Genomic DNA, 16,787 nt, shown 5'->3' with positions numbered 1-16,787 from the left:
ATTGAGAGAGTACAGAGGAGATATACTAAAATGTTGCCTGGGTTTCATCTCCTAAGTTACAGAGAAAGGTTGAACAAGTTAGATCTTTATTCTTTGGAGCATAGGAGATTGAGGGGGGACTTGATAGAGGTGTTTAAAATTATGAGGGGGATTGATAGAGTTGACGTGGATAGGCATTTTCCATTGAGACTGGGGGAGATTCAAACAAGAGGACATGAGTTGAGAGTTAAAGGACAAAAGTTTAGGGGTAACATGAGGGGGAACTTCTTTACTCAGAGAGTGGTAGCTGTGTGGAACGAGCTTCCAGCAGAAGTGGTTGAGGCAGGTTCGATGTTGTCGTTTAAAGTTAAATTGGATAGATATATAGACAGGAAAGGAATAGAGGGTTATGGGCTGAGTGCAGGTCGGTGGGACTAGGTGAGAGTAGGAGTTCGGCACGGACTAGAAGGGCCGAGATGGCCTGTTTCTGTGCTGTAATTGTTATATGGTTATATAGTTAGCCTAACCTCAGTGGTTGGAACAGTGTTGGAGTCCATTATTAAGGATGAGGTTTCGGGGTACTTAGAGTCTAATATTAAAATAAATCCAAGTCAGCACAGTTTCTATAAGGGGAAATCTTGCCTAACAAATCAGTTAAGAGTTCCTCGAGGAAGTAACAAGCAGGGAGGACAAAGGAGAGGCAGTGGATGTCATTTACTTGGATTTTCAGAAGGCGTTTGATAAGGTGGCACACATGAGGCTGCTTAATGAGATAAAATCCCATGGCATTACAGGAAAGGTACTGGCAGGAGGCAGTGAGCGGGAATAAAAGGGGCCTTTTCTGGTTGGCAGCTAGTGACTAGCAGTGTTCCTCAGGGGTCAGTATAGTGACCTCTACTTTTCACATTGTCAGTGATTTAGATAATGGAATTGATGAGATGCATGGAGGGGTAGGTAGTGATGAGGAAGCAATGTGATTGCAGCAGGACTTAGGCAAATTGGAAGAATGGGCAAAAAAGTGGCAGATGGAATACAGTGTTGGGAAATGTATGATAATGCATTTTGGTAAAAGGAACAATAGTGCGGACTATCGTCTAAATGGGGAGAAGGTTCAAACATCAGTGGTGCAAAGGGACTTGGGAGTCTTCGTGCAAGACTCTCAGAAGATTAATTTACAGGTTGAGTCTGTGGTAAAGAGGGCAAATGCAATGTTGGGGTTTATTTCAAAGGGAATAGAATATAAAAACTAGGAGATATTGCTGAAGCTTTATAAGATACTAGTCAGGCTGCACTTGATGTATTGTCAACAGTTTTGGGCTCCATATCTCAGAACAGATGTGTTTGTCATTGGAGAGAGTCCAGAGGAGATTCACAATTATGATTCCAGGAATGATGGGGTTAACATATGAGGAGCATTTTGCAGCTTTAGGCCTGTACTCACTGGAATTTAGAAGAATGCGTGGGGATCTCATTGAAACGTACTGAATGTTGAAAGGACTAGATAGGGTGGATGTGGAGAGGATGGTTCCCCTGGTCAGGGTGTCAGGCAGCATCCATCACAACAGGTCAGATTTCCCAGTGCCCAACCATTTTTAATTCTACTTCCCATTCCGACTCCAACAGGTCGGACCATGGCCTCCTCTATTGTCACAATAAGGCCACTATCAGATTGGAGGAGCAACTCCTGATATTCCTCCAACCTGACACAATGATCATTGATTTTTTTAACTTCACTCCCTCCCTTCCTCATTCTGGCTCCTCTCTTACACCTTCACCTCACCTGCCTTTCACATCTCTCTGCTACCCTGCTCCTCCCCTTTCTCCCATGGTCCGCTCTTCTCTCTTACCAGATTCCTTCTTCTTCAACTTCTCACCTCCCAGTTTCTCACTTCAGCCTCTTTCCCCCAGCCACCCATCTTCTCCCCTTTCTCACCTGGTTTCACCTATCAACTGCCAGCTTGTACCGCTCCACTTCCCCCCACCTTCTTATTCTGGCTTCTTCTCCCATCCTTTCCAGACATGGTGAAGCGTCTCGGCCCAAAACAATGACTGTTTATTCCTCTCCTTAGATACTGCCCGACCTGCTGAGTTCCTCCAGCATTTTGTGTGTGTTAGTCAATCAAATTTCAGTTCGTAATACTCCAGAGTTACACAGCACAGAAAAAGGCTTCTCAATACACTGTGCCCATGCCAGCCATCAAGTATTCATCTGGTAATCTCATTTTGCAACAGTTGATTGTTGCCTACTATACCTTGCTGATCCATGTGCTCCTCCAGATATTTTATAAACGTTGCTTGATACCTGCCTCTCCACCCATCCATGGGAAGTGCCTTGGGCTATTTTATCAGATTAAACATCCAGTATAGTTTATAATTTTGTTACCAGTTCCATTTTAGCTCAGTATTTTACAATTTTTTTTATGCACAATGCCTTCAGTTATAGGACTTCCATTCCCTCCACCTGAGGAGAATCAGCATTGAGTTATCCTGGATAGACAATATAAATGCCCACTCCATCTTCTTGCTGCATCACAAGACCCCTGATCGCTGACCTGTCCTGATCTTGATTAGCCAGAACTGACCAAAGTATCAATGGACTCAACCAGTCGGTATCTTTGGAAAGCCCCTCCATACTGTTCTTATGTGCCCGTACTCCATTTCCTTTTGTCTCCACTTGCTTTCCAGACATACATGGTTGCTCTGTGACATGAGGGTCCCCAGGTGGAGGGTTTCCTGCATGGGTGACCATTCTCCGTGCATTGGGGACCTGTATTGGAGACTGTTTCATGGAGTAATCACATGAAATGATTCTGGGAATGAGAGGGTTAACATATGAGGAACTTTTGTCTGCTCTTGGACTGTATTCCTTGGAGTTTAGAAGAATGAGGGGAGACCTCATAGGAACATTTCAAATGTTGAAAGGCATTTTCCCATGATGGGGGAGTCTAGTACGAGAGGGCAGGACTTAAGGATTGAAGGGTGCCCATTCAGAACAGAAATGCAAAGAAATTCTTTTAGTCAAAGGGTGGTGAACCTATGGAATTTGTTGCCACGGGCAGCAGTAGAGGCCAAGTTATTGGGTGTATTTAAGGCAGAGATTGATAGGTAACTGAGTAGCCAGGGCATCAAAGGTTATGGTGAGAAGGCAGGGGAGTGGGACTAAATGGGAGAATGGATCAGCTCATGATAAAATGGCGGAGCAGACTCGATGGGCCGAACAGCCGACTTCTGCTCCTTTGTCTTATGGTCTTACGGAAATGGCTTTTTAAGGAGGTTCACAAGCTCTGTGAAATTCTCCCATATCTGCACAGTTCTCTGTTTCATTACTTGAAGAGGCAGCTTCTAAGATTGTGACTATACTTTAGCCCCATCTTCATATTTCTTATCTACCAGATGCAGAGTGAATTGGGTGGGGTGGGGTGGCAGGTACATTAACTGGACCTTTTGTAGGCAGACATTGAAGGCACTGACGGGCTATCAATTGGGTCTGTCCTTCTGAATAGCCTGCTCATCTTCTCTAGATTAGATTAGATTCAACTTTATTGTCATTGTGCCAAGTACAGATACAAAGCCAATGAAATGCATTTAGCATCTGACCAGAAATGCAACGAATAGTGTTATTTACAAAATAACTGCGAATAAAAAAAGTGCTACAGCACACAGTACAGTTGTGAACTGTGGTTCAGGTGGTTCTCCTGTGCAGCTGTGGCCTTAAAACAGATGGTGGGAACACAGTTTGCTGGTACTCATTATCTCTGCCAATAGGTGGTTGAGAAAGACAACCCTGACTTCCCTTCAGTGTATGAACCTGAAGCAACAAGTAACAAGATGAGTATCTTAGGCCCTCAATATAGTGAAAAGGGTGTCCAGATGTTTCTGGAGCAAGGAAGGAGTTAAATCACTTTTGAAGTTGCCAATACTGTATATGCCATTGGTCATTAATAATGGCAATTAATAATTATATCTGATTGAAGGCCCTGTTTTCATGGCAACTTATTAATTTATTTATTTTTGTTTGCTTATTTGCATGATTTGTTTCCTTTTGCACATTAATTTGTCAGTCTCTGTGTGTGTAGATTTTCATGAGTTCTATTGTATTGCTGTGTTCTACTGTAAATATCTTCAAAAAAACGAATCTCAGGGTTGTATATGGTGACATATACGTAGATTGATAATAAATTTACTTTGAACTTTGACCTTCTTTGGCTGAAATTTTAATGAAGGTAAATCTAAAGCAATTGTTAGCCAATTAGTGAACTGATTGACAAATGTCTGATCTCACTACTTTCAATTATTGATTTTCAGGATCTGTTGTGTGTGCTGATTGATGATGGCGGTTTCCTGATCATGTCCAACCAACCGGAACATTGGAGTCAGGTAATAAAACATTGCAGTCGACTGTACGCCTTGGCTGGATGCTCACGTTGAATCTACAGCCAGTAATTGTATTAATGCACTGCATGTCCTTTGTTAAAATGCAGTCTTCCTACTACTGAAAGCAGTACAGTCAACACTGGCATAATACAGGTACAGATTACAATAGTCTTGCACAAATTACAGTTGTTCTACTGGTTATATATAAGTAATGCATTAAAGCTCACACCCCTGTCTGAGATACTAGTTTTTTTCTGAATTTTACTAGCACATTCACTTGAGCTATAAATATGCATACCCATACAAAATGTGAAAACAGAAATCAAAAACTTTCAACTCTGGCATTGCCCAGCAATAGGTTGTTTTTTAATTCTTAAAGAGGTATCTTCATAACCAATTAACCCACTATGGTCTACACGTATAACAAGTCAGGTTCTGTGTTTTGTAAACACCAGCGGCATATGATGTGGTTTGGAACTTGTCATGCAGTGTGTGTATCTAGACCTGTAACTGCCTATCTATAGACTTCTACTTCAAAGTTCCAGTAAGTGCTTAAAATAATCCAATGTGAACACCTCTGGTCTGTTCTATGAGAAGTATTTATTCTCCTTCAATTTTATTGGAATTAAAGAATCTCTGAACTAATGTGTAAAAACATATAGGATAGAAAAGAGTTTGGGATTCTGGTGGGATTTCTGTGTAGACCTGTGGGCATGCTGGAAAAATGGCAGATGGAGTTTAATACTGACAAGTGTGAGGTATTGCACGTTGGAAGGACAAACCAAGGTAGAACATACAGGGTTAATGGTAAGGCACTGAGGAATGCAGCAGAACAGAGGGATCTGGGAATACCGATACAAAATTCCCTAAAAGTGGCGTCACAGGTAGATAGGGTCGTAAAGAGAGCTTTTGGTACATTGGCCTTTATTAATCAAAGTATTGAGTATAAGAGCTGGAATGTTATGATGAGGTTGTATAAGGCATTGGTGAGGCCGTATTTGGAGTATTGTGTGCAGTTTTGGTCACCAAATTACAGGAAGGATATAAATAAGGTTGAAAGAGTGCAGAGACGGTTTACAAGGATGTTGCCGGGACTTGAGAAACTTAGTTACAGAGAAAGGTTGAATAGGTTAGGACTTTATTCCCTGGAGCGTAGAAGAATGAGGGGAGATTTGATAGGTATATAAAATTATGATGGGTATAGATAGAGTGAATGCAAGCAGGCTTTTTCCACTGAGGCAAGGGGAGAAAAAAACCAGAGGACATGGGTTAAGGGTGAGGGGGGAAAAGTTTAAAGGGAACATTAGTGGGGGCTTCTTCACACAGAGAGTGGTGGGAGTATGGAATAAGCTGCCAGACGAGGTGGTAAATGCGGGTTCTTTTTTAACATTCAAGAATAAATTGGATAGGTACATGGATGGGAGGTGTATGGAGGGATATGGTCTGTGTGCAGGTCAGTGGGACTAGGCAGAAAATGGTTCGGCACAGCCAAGAAGGGCCAAAAGGCCTGTTTCTGTGCTGTAGTTTTTCTATGGTTTCTATGTTATTGAATGCAAAGTAAAGAAATCTACAGACTTTAAGTACAGATCTTTTTAATGGTTAGCTTATAAACCACTTCCTGAAAAGTGTTATGATTTCCTACTCTGCATAAAATAATGAAAATGCAGATTTCAAAACACAACATTGTAATTATCAACGCAAACAACAGGAATTCTACAGATGCTGGAAATTCAAGCAACACACATCAAAGTTGCTGGTGAACGCAGCAGGCCAAGCAGCATCTGTAGGAAGAGTTGCAGTCGACGTTTCAGGCCGAGACCCTTCGTCAGGACTAACTGAAGGAAGAGTGAGTAAGGGATTTGAAAGTTGGAGGGGGAGGGGGATATCCAAAATGATAGGAGAAGACAGGAGGGGGAGGGATAGAGCCAAGAGCTGGACAGGTGATAGGCAAAAGGGGATACGAGAGGATCATGGGACAGGAGGTCCGGGAAGAAAGACAAGGGGGGGGGGACCCAGAGGATGGGCAAGGGGTATATTCAGAGGGACAGAGGGAGAAAGTGAGTGAGAGAAAGAATGTGTGCATAAAAATAAGTAACAGATGGGGTCCGAGGGGAAGGTGGGGCCTTAGCGGAAGTTAGAGAAGTTAGAGAAGCGATGGTGGTATAGTGGTGAGCATAGCTGCCTTCCAAGCAGTTGACCCGGTTACCCAAGATCCACAAACCTGCCTGTCCTGGTCGACCTATTGTCTCAGCTTGCTCCTGCCTCACCGAACTCATTTCTGCATACCTCGACACGGTTTTATCACCCCTTGTTCAATCCCTTCCGACCTATGTTCATGACACTTCTCATGCTCTTAAACTTTTCGATGATTTTAAGTTCCCTGGCCCCCACCGCTTTATTTTCACCATGGATGTCCAGTCCCTATATACTTCCATCCCCCATCAGGAAGGTCTCAAAGATCTACGCTTCTTTTTGGATTCCAGACCAAATCAGTTCCCCTCTACCACCACTCTGCTCCGTCTAGCGGAATTAGTCCTTACTCTTAATAATTTCTCCTTTGGCTCCTCCCACTTCCTCCAAACTAAAGGTGTAGCTATGGGCACCCGTATGGGTCCTAGCTATGCCTGCCTTTTTGTTGGGTTTGTGGAACAATCTATGTTCCGTGCCTATTCTGGTATCTGTCCCCCACTTTTCCTTCGCTACATCGACGACTGCATTGGTGCTGCTTCCTGCACGCATGCAGAACTCGTTGACTTTATTAACTTTGCCTCCAACTTTCACCCTGCCCTCAAGTTTACCTGGTCCATTTCCGACACCTCCCTCCCCTTTCTAGATCTTTCTGTCTCTGTCTCTAGAGACAGCTTATCCACTGATGTCTACTATAAGCCTACTGACTCTCACAGCTATCTGGACTATTCCTCTTCTCATCCTGTCTCTTGCAAAAACGCATCTGCTCTCAGGATGAGGCTTTTCATTCTAGGAAGAGGGAGATGTCTTCCTTTTTTAAAGAAAGGGGCTTCCCTTCCTCCACTATCAAATCTGCTCTTAAACGCAGCTCCCCCATTTCACGTACATCTGCTCTCACTCCATCCTCCCGCCACCCCACTAGGAATAGGGTTCCCCTGGTCCTCACCTACCACCCCACCAGCCTCCGGGTCCAACATATTATTCTCCGTAACTTCCGCCACCTCCAACGGGATCCCACCCCTAAGCACATCTTTCCCTCCCCCCCCCTCTGCATTCCGCAGGGATCGCTCCCTACACAACTCCCTTGTCCATTCGTCCCCCCCATCCCTCCCCACTGATCTCCCTCCTGGCACTTATCCGTGTAAGCGGAACAAGTGCTACACATGCCCTTACACTTCCTCCCTTACCACCATTCAGGGCCCCAAACAGTCCTTCCAGGTGAGGCATCACTTCACCTGTGAGTCGACTGGGGTGATATACTGCATCCGGTGCTCCCGATGTGGCCTTTTATATATTGGTGAGACCCGACGCAGACTGGGAGACCGCTTTGCTGAACATCTACGCTCTGTCCGCCAGAGAAAGCAGGATCTCCCAGTGGCCACACATTTTAATTCCACATCCCATTCCCATTCTGACATGTCTATCCACGGCCTCCTCTACTGTAAAGATGAAGCCACACTCAGGTTGGAGGAACAACACCTTATATTCCGTCTGGGTAGCCTCCAACGTGATGGCATGAACATCGACTTCTCTAACTTCCGCTAAGGCCCCATCTCCCCCTCGTACCCCATCTGTTACTTATTTTTATGCACACATTCTTTCTCTCACTCTCTTTTTTCTCCCTCTGTCCCTCTGAATATACCTCTTGCCCATCCTCTGGGTCCCCCCCCCTTGTCTTTCTTCCCGGACCTCCTGTCCCATGATCCTCTCATATCCCCTTTTGCCAATCACCTGTCCAGCTCTTGGCTCTATCCCTCCCCCTCCTGTCTTCTCCTATCATTTTGGATCTCCCCCTTCCCCTCCAACTTTCAAATCCCTTACTCACTCTTCCTTCAGTTAGTCCTGACGAAGGGTCTCGGCCTGAAACGTCGACTGCACCTCTTCCTACAGATGCTGCTTGGCCTGCTGCGTTCACCAGCAACTTTGATGTGTGTTGATTGTAATTATCACATGAGTTAGATAAGTGATAACATTTGTGATAGAAGATATCGACATGTCACACTTGTACACATAAAACTGGATATGCACAATGTTATTAAACAATGACCAAGACGTTGTGCACATGGACGGGTTCTTCCTTACCAAAGGAACCATGTCCAACCAAGTCCATAGCCATGAAGCCTGACACTAGGATCCTTCTGCAGGCAGGTCCCATTTAAGATGTTTACTCCCTATCCCATGCTTTGACTTAAAATGCCGATGACCATGGGAAGAAGCTGTGGTTGAACCTGGCATGTGGATCATTGTGGCTGCTGTTCTTCATGTTTGATGGCAGCAATGAGAAGGGGGCATAGCCCGGAGGTGGGGGCTCCACCTTCCTTGATGATAGATGTTGCTTTTTTGTGGCAGCACTCCTTGTATTTGAGCTCAGTGGTATGTAAGGAAGGATGTCACCATCTTGAGGTGTCACCTCTTGTAGATGTCCACAGTGGGTGGGAGAGCTGTACCTGTATATGGAACTGGAAGAGTCCACCACTCTCTGTATCTCTTGCACTGGAGTCTCCATAGGAAGCTATGATGCAATCAGTCAGAAAGCCCTCCACTGTGCAGTTGTCTATGTCTATCAGGATCTTCAGTGATATGCCAAATCAACTTAAACATCTAGCAAAGTAGAGATGCTGGTGTGTTTCCTTTGTACTTGCATCTAGGTGCTGGACTAGGTGAACCTAACATAAGTGCTGGAAAAGTTACTGGAGGTGATTCAGAGAGGCAGGTTTTGTAGTTGGCAACAACTGATTAGGGATAGTTAACATGTTTTTTCATGAGAGAATGGAGGTCATGTCTCACAAATTTGGTTGAGTTTTTGAAGAGGTGACCAAGAAGTTTGATGAAGGTGAGATGGTAGACATCGTTACATGGACTTCAACAATATATTTGGCCAAGTTCAATCTGCTAGTCTGGTCCAAAAATACATAGGGTCCAGAATGAACTATGCAATTGGATACAATAATGGCTTGGTGATAGGATTCAGCGAAGGGTTGTTTTTCAGATTGGAGTCTTGTAACCAGCAAGATTCAGTGCTGGATCCACTGCTGTTTGTCACCTATATTAATGGTTTAGATGGAATGTAGGTGGCATAGTTAGTAAATCTGCACAAGACACCAAGGTTGGTGCTATAGTGAAGAGTGAGGACAATAATTTTACAACAAGCTATCGATCAAATAAAAAAGTGGGCAAAGGAATGGCAGATGGAACTAAACTTAGGCAAGTGCAAAGTGACTCATTTTGAGAAGTTAAATCAGGCCAGGGCATATGCAGTGATAGTTGGGCCCTGAGTTTTCATAGAGTCATTGAATGACACAGTACAGAAACAGGGCCTTTGACCCAGCATCCCTCTTGCACATGTTCACCCTAAAGGCCTCCTAGTCCCTGCCTTCCATGTACCTATCCAAATGCCTCGTAAATGTTGCAATAACATCGGCCTCAATCACTTCCTCTGGCAGCTCATTCCAAGTACTCACTGTCCTCAGTGCAGAGAAATTACCTCTCAGGTCCTTTTTTTAGATGTCTCTTCTCTTAAACTACCTGTACTCTCTAGCTTTGGACTTTCCAACACTGGGGAAAGGGCTGTGATTATGCACCTTATACATATCCTTCACGATTTTATGAACTTCTTTGAGGTCATTCTAAGGAATAATGATCAAGTATGACCAACCTCCGCCTATAACTCATGCCCTCTAATCCAGGCAGCATCTTTTCTGCTCCATCTCCAACTGGGTGGACGGTGACTGAAACTGTACACAATCCTGCAGCTTGCAGCTTCACCAACAATTTATATAACTGCAACCTAAATTGCATTTTGGGAAGTTAAACCAGGCCAGGACATACACAGTGATTGCAGGGCCCTGGGGATTCATAGAGCCATAGAATAACAGAGCATGGAAACAAGGTGCCACAGTAGCTTGGCAGTTCGCACGAGCTATTACAGCTCGGGGCATCAGAGTTCACAGTTCAATCCCAGTGTCCTTTGTAAAGATTCTTAGTCCTTCCCGTGGAATGCGTGGGTTTTCTCCGGGTCCTCTGGTCTCCTCACATAGTCCAAACATGTGCATGTAGTAGGTTAAGTAGTCATTGTAAATTGTCCTGTGATTAGGCTATGGTCAAATTGGGGGTTGTTGGGCCGTGTGGCTCACTTATTCTGCACTGTATCTCTAAAGTAAACATAATGTGCCTACTCCTAAACTCAGTGCCTTCTTCACCATCCTGTCTACTTGAGTACTGTTGTCAGTGAACTGTGCACTACTCTCAGGTTCCTCTGTTCTGCAAAAGTCTCTGACCACTATTGAAATTCTATCCTAGTTTGACAGTGCAAAAATGCATCACCTCACACTTATCTAAGTTAAAATCCATTTGCTACTCCTCAGCCCATCTCCCTAACTGATCAAGATATTTGCAATTCATTGCAACCTGCTTCATTACCAACAAGACCTCCTAATTTGTACCATCAGCAAACTTGCTAATTGTGCATTCCTAATCCAAAATCAATTCATATTCATGTTTACTTTAATTTGTATTTGCACAAATCATGAATAACCATAAATCTCAATGCTGAGCCTGGCCATCCTACTGATCACAAGCCTCCAGTCAGAGAATCAATCATCAAATATCACCCTCAGCTTCCTATCATCAAGCCAATTCTGAGTATACCTCTCTAGCTTCCACTGAATCCCATGCAACCTAACCTTCCAGATCAGCTTGCCATGTGGGACATTGTCAAGAGCCTTCAAATCCATATAAACAACATCCATTGCCCTACATTCACCCTTAGTTACCCCTTCAGAAATCTCCAATAGATTCATCAGACATAACCTCCCACGCTCAACACCATGCTGACTATTCATGATCAGGTGTTGACAATCCAAGTTGTGGTAGATGTTGTCCCTTAGATTTCCCTCTCGATCTTCCATACAATTGAAGTCAGACTGTAATTCTCATCAACCTATGATTGTCTGGCTTGTCCTTGCTACACTTTTGAACAATAGAACACCATAAAACTCCCTCCAGTCTTCTGGAACTCCGCGATTGGCTAACGGTGAAGTAAATATCTCTTCACAGGCCTCCACGATTTCTTGCCTGTCCTCCTTTGAGATCTGTGTATACTGTACTTAGGCAAGTCTGGGGATGTACCAGTCTAAAAGCGCTTCAAAACTGCAAACAACACACACAAAATGCTGGTGAACGCAGCAGGCCAGACAGCATCCATAGGAAGAAGCACAGTCGACGTTTCGGGCCGAGACCCTTCGTCAGCCAATACCTCTTTCCTTGTAATATGCATGTGATACAAGACCCTCATTTTTTTGGCATCCACAATATTTTCCTTAGTATACTCTGAGAAGAAGTAGTTAGTAAAAATTGCAGCCAGAGGTTCCATGGTCCCCTTGCTTAATGGTGTTGGTCCTATACTCACTGGAATTTAGAAGTATGTGTGAGGATTTCATTGAAACCTATCGAATATTGAAAGGATTAGATAGGTTAGATATGGAGAGGATGTTTCCTGTAGTGGGGCTATCCAGAACTAGAGAGCACAGCCTCAAAATTTAGGGGCGACCCTTTAGAACAGAAGTAAAGAGGATTTTTTTTTCACCAGAGAGTGGTGAATCAGTGGAATGCTCTGCCACAGACTGCAGTGGAGGCCAAGTCCGTGCATATATTTAATGCGAAGTTGATAGATTCCTGATCAGTCAGGCCATCAAAGTATATGGCAAGAAGGCAGGTATATGGGGTTGAGTGGGATCTGGGATCAGCCTTGATGGAATGGTGGAGCAGACTCAATAGGCTGAATGGCCTAATTCTGCTCCTATGTCTTATGGTCTAATGGTCCATGGCATAAAAGAGTTTGAGGAACCCTTGATCGCGGCCACCACACATAGGTGGCACTAATGGTCTTTAAGAGGACCTAGACTTGCCTCGGTCACACTTTTATTTGAATATGACTGACAAATCTCTTGGGATTATCTTTAACCCTGCCTGCCAAATCCATCTCATACCCTCTTTGCCTTACTGATTCTCGCAAGCCCATTCTTAACCTTTTTCTATTCAGCAAAGGATTCATTTATAGCTTGATATCTAAAGGCAATGTATGCTTCCTCCTCATTCCTGACCAGAGCCTCAATATCTCTCATCACCTAGGATTCTCTGAACTTGGATTGTTTACCCTTCACCCTAACAGGAATGTAGTGGCTCTGGACTCATGATATGGCTTTTTTAAAGGCTTTCCATTTGCCAAATGTTCCTTTGCCTTTAAATAGAGTCACCCAGTCGACAACAGCAGATCCTGCCTAAAGCCCCCAAAGATGTGCCTGCAAAAGGTCAGGACTTTAACCTGTGGACATGTTCTATCTTTCTCATAACTATTTTATAATCAATAACATAGTGGTCACTGGAGTGTTGTTGAATAGAGAGATCTTATGGTACACGTACAGAGTTCCCTGAAAGTGGCAGTACAGCTGGATAGGCTAGTGAAGATAGCATATTGCATGTTTTCCTTCATTAACTAAGGCATTGAAGAGAAGAACGGACACATCAAGCTACAGTTGTTCAAAATGTTGGTTAGACCACAGCTGTTAGACCACAGTATTGGATGCAGCTCTGGTCGACAAGTTATAGTAAAGGTGTAATTTAGCAAGAGAAGATGCAGAAAGATTCACAAAGATGTTGCTTGAATTGGAGGGCTTGAGTTTAAGGAGAAATTGACTTTTTCTTTGGAGTGAAGGAGTCTAAAGGGTGACCTTACAGAGGCTTTTAAAATCATGAGGGGTCTAGATTGGATAGATGGTCACAGCCTTTCATACAGGGTAAGGTGGTTTAAAACTAGAGGCACAGTTTTAAAGTGAGAGGGGAAAGATTTAAAGGGGATCTGAAGGGTAAGATTTTACCATCAGGCATAAGATCAGAATTAGGCCACTCAGCCCATCGACTGGGCGCTGAGTACATGGAATAAACTGCCATAGGAAGTGGTAGATTTGAGTAGATTACAACGTTTAAAAGACATTTGAACAATGTACATAGATAGGAAAGGTCTAGAGAGATATGGGCCAAATGTGGGTTAATGGGATTAGTTTAACTAAGCATTTTGGCTGAGCAGTTTCTAGGGTAGTGAATGCCTGGAATGTATTCAGCATGGTGATACGCAATCGAAAGATCTAGAATCAACAAGCTAGGAAACCTCTTAATCTAACAATCATCCAGTCTTTGTGTTCATCAAATGTGATCATAATTATTTCATTTATAATGTTATGTTTGAAAGAAAAAATATTGCTACAAATATTTTAAATTAAAAGGCAAACAATGCAAATGTTGAAAATCTGAATTGCAAATGGAAAATGCTGGAGATACTGCTCAGGTTAGGCAGTTTCTGCGAAAAGAGTAACAGAGTTTACATTTCAGGCTGATGACCTCTCATCTGAACTGAGGAAAGTTAGAAATCAAATACATGTTACATTGCAGAGAAGGGGCATTTGCAACAAGTCTAGTTTGGTCTCTGTCCTACCACAGGCATTCCCTTTGTTCCTTTCACACCGCGCCCCCCCCCCCTTCTCTGCAATCTGATTTCTCCATTTCCCCAAGTCTTATGTCAGGTCTTCAACCAGAAGCATTAACTCTGTTTCTCTTTCCACAGATGCTGCCTGACCTGCTGAGTGTTCCCAGCATTTTCTGTTCTTATTACAAAGATTGCAGCTTTGGTAAGGTTAATTTTCATACAAGACAGGGGCTGGCCACTGTAAATCAGATAAATTTATTAATGGGTAAAGAGACAGTCAGGTAGGGACAATATTCAAGAAAAGAGTTTAATATGGTGCCTAACTCCAAAGACGCTCTCAGGCTTTGCAGTGGTGGGAGGCAGCATGACGAAAACAAGGCTGAAGTGCTCACAACCACATTGGACTGGAGTTCTTGGGTGCATAAACCATTTCAACCTCCACACAAGATCCATTCCATCTTGGAGCCAGTCCTATTCATTCCAGGTGAAGTAAAAAATAAAGTTGAGGGTTGTGGATACAGCAAATGAAATCCAGAAGATGATAAACTTGTAAGTGGCAACTAATATTCATGACACACAAGCAAATAATGACCACCTCCGACAAGAGTCTGTCAACTTTCAACTTTCTATGGCAGTATTATTGTTGAGTCCCCCAACAACAGCGTCCCAGGGTCACCAGTGTGCAGAAGATCAGCAAGACCAGTCATATACAAGTGTATGAGTGTACAAATTAGCATCAGGTGAAAACTCCTTAGTCCCTCAAGCCCATTACATCACTGAAGAAAATCACAATTGATCAGATTAGGATCTTCTCTATTCCCATCTAACTACATAACCTTTCACCCCCTTTCTTCAAGATTCAAGTTTTTTTATCACTTGTACATTGAAACATACAGTGAAATGTGTTGTTTGCATTGACAACCAACACACCCAGGGATGTTCTGGGGGCAGTCGCAAACGTCGCCGCAAACTCCAACAGAACATGGCCACCATGCTCAGCAGAACAACACAGAACACAACAAGCAATAAAGCAACAACAGTAAAACAAGCTCGTCGAAACCTACCGAATGTTGAAAGAACCAGATAAGGTGGATGTGGACAGGATGTTTCCTATGGTGGGGGTGTCTGGAACTAGAGGGCACAGCCTCAAAATTGAGAAGTGACTCTTCAGAACAGAGGTAAGGAGGAATTTTTTTTAGCCAGAGAGCTGTGAATCTGGAGAATGCGCTGCCACAGACTGCGGTGGAGGCTAAGTCTGTAGGTATATTTAAAGCAAAAATTGAGTTTCCTGATTGGTCAGGGAATCAACAGTTATGGCGAGAAGGCAGCTGTATGGGATCAGCCATGAAGGAATGCCAGAGAAGATTCAATGGACTGAATGGCCTAATTCTGCTCCTGTGACTTATGGTCTTACAATTCCCTCCCACCCATGCACATACGCATCTCTCTAATCCCAGGGGAGGCCACCTTTAGCCTCCAGCCTATAACAGACTCGGATTCAGACTTATCGCGACTGTGTCTACCACTGCTGTACAGTAGTTAGATTTGTTTCCAATACCTTTTAGAGAAGATCATGCCAAAGGCTGAAAACAACCTGAGGAAAAATGCATTTCATCCCTGTCTCAAACAGGTGGCCCCTTGTTTTGATGGAAGCTCGGGAAATAGTCTGTTCCTTCTGCATGGTACACCTGTGGCTCCTTGTAGCTGTTTGCATGCGACAGCGGCCACACCCCAGGCAACGGCTTCGACAAGCTGGTTAAACCACGTGAGGGTAGCCGATGGGTCTCAAACCCTCGGTGAGATAGGGAGATGTCTATCCCAGCATGTGAAGATAGACACTGGTGGATTGAGCGAACGAGACCAATGGAAAGTCCAGCGGTCAAGAAGACGGTCTTTGCAAGCGTTGTGGAATGTGTAGAGCATGACAAGACACAGAAGACGTCCTGGTCATCCACTGCACCTAGTCTCATCTCCAGCTTAACGGTACGCTGATCATGAAACAAAGATCCATCACATCAAACTGAAAATTGCAGGCTGGTTGCAGATATTTAAGAAATGGCACAGCATTAAATTTTTAAAGATTTGTTTGTTTTTATTTATTTATTTATTTAATGATTCAGCAGGGAGTTGACCCATCTGGCCCTTTGAGCCTCGTCACCCCAGCAAACCCAGAACCCTGATTAACCCTAACCTAACCACAGGACAATTTATAATGACCAGTTTACCGTCCTGGTACATCTTTGGACCATGGGAGGAACCTGGAGCCCCCAGGGAAAACTCACACATTCGATAGGTGGACATGCAGAGACTCCTTACAGAATGGTGCCAGAATTGAACTCCGAACTCCAGCACGCCCCGAGCTCTAATAGCGTCACGCTAACCACTACGCTGTCGTAGTGCCCCGTCTCACAGGCTGTAATAGCGTCACGCTGCCGTAGTGCCCCATCTCACAGGCTGTAATACCGTCACGCTAACCGTTACGCTGCCGTAGTGCCCTGTCTCACAGGCTGTAATAGCGTCACGCTAACCGTTACGCTGCCGTAGTGCCCTGTCTCACAGGCTGTAATAGCGTCACGCTGCCGTAGTGCCCCATCTCACAGGCTGTAATACCGTCACGCTAACCGTTACGCTGCCGTAGTGCCCTGTCTCACAGGCTGTAATAGCGTCACGCTAACCACTACATTGCCGTAGTGCCCTGTCTCACAGGCTGTAATAGCATCATGCTAATCGTTACACTGCCATAGTACCCCGTCTCACAGGCTGTAAT

At 44.0% G+C, this 16,787-nt stretch overlaps 1 protein-coding gene across 5 annotated transcripts in view; it reads left to right on the top strand.

Moving 5' to 3' along the window:
* The window catches only part of cacna2d2a (calcium channel, voltage-dependent, alpha 2/delta subunit 2a), a 1,072,053-nt gene that overhangs the window by 1,007,571 nt on the left and 47,695 nt on the right, over positions 1–16,787 (top strand). For all 5 annotated transcript variants that reach the window (XM_063067752.1, XM_063067753.1, XM_063067751.1 and 2 more), the window contains one exon: positions 4,285–4,356. In XM_063067752.1, coding sequence (XP_062923822.1) covers positions 4,285–4,356 — 72 coding nt within the window. The remainder of the gene's footprint in view (positions 1–4,284; positions 4,357–16,787) is intronic.

This window comes from Mobula hypostoma, chromosome 15 (assembly GCF_963921235.1).
Source record: "Mobula hypostoma chromosome 15, sMobHyp1.1, whole genome shotgun sequence".
Classification (NCBI taxonomy): Eukaryota; Metazoa; Chordata; class Chondrichthyes; order Myliobatiformes; family Myliobatidae; genus Mobula; species Mobula hypostoma.
The sequence above is the reverse complement of the archived record's forward strand: the minus strand, read 5'-3'. Positions and strand labels throughout refer to the sequence as shown.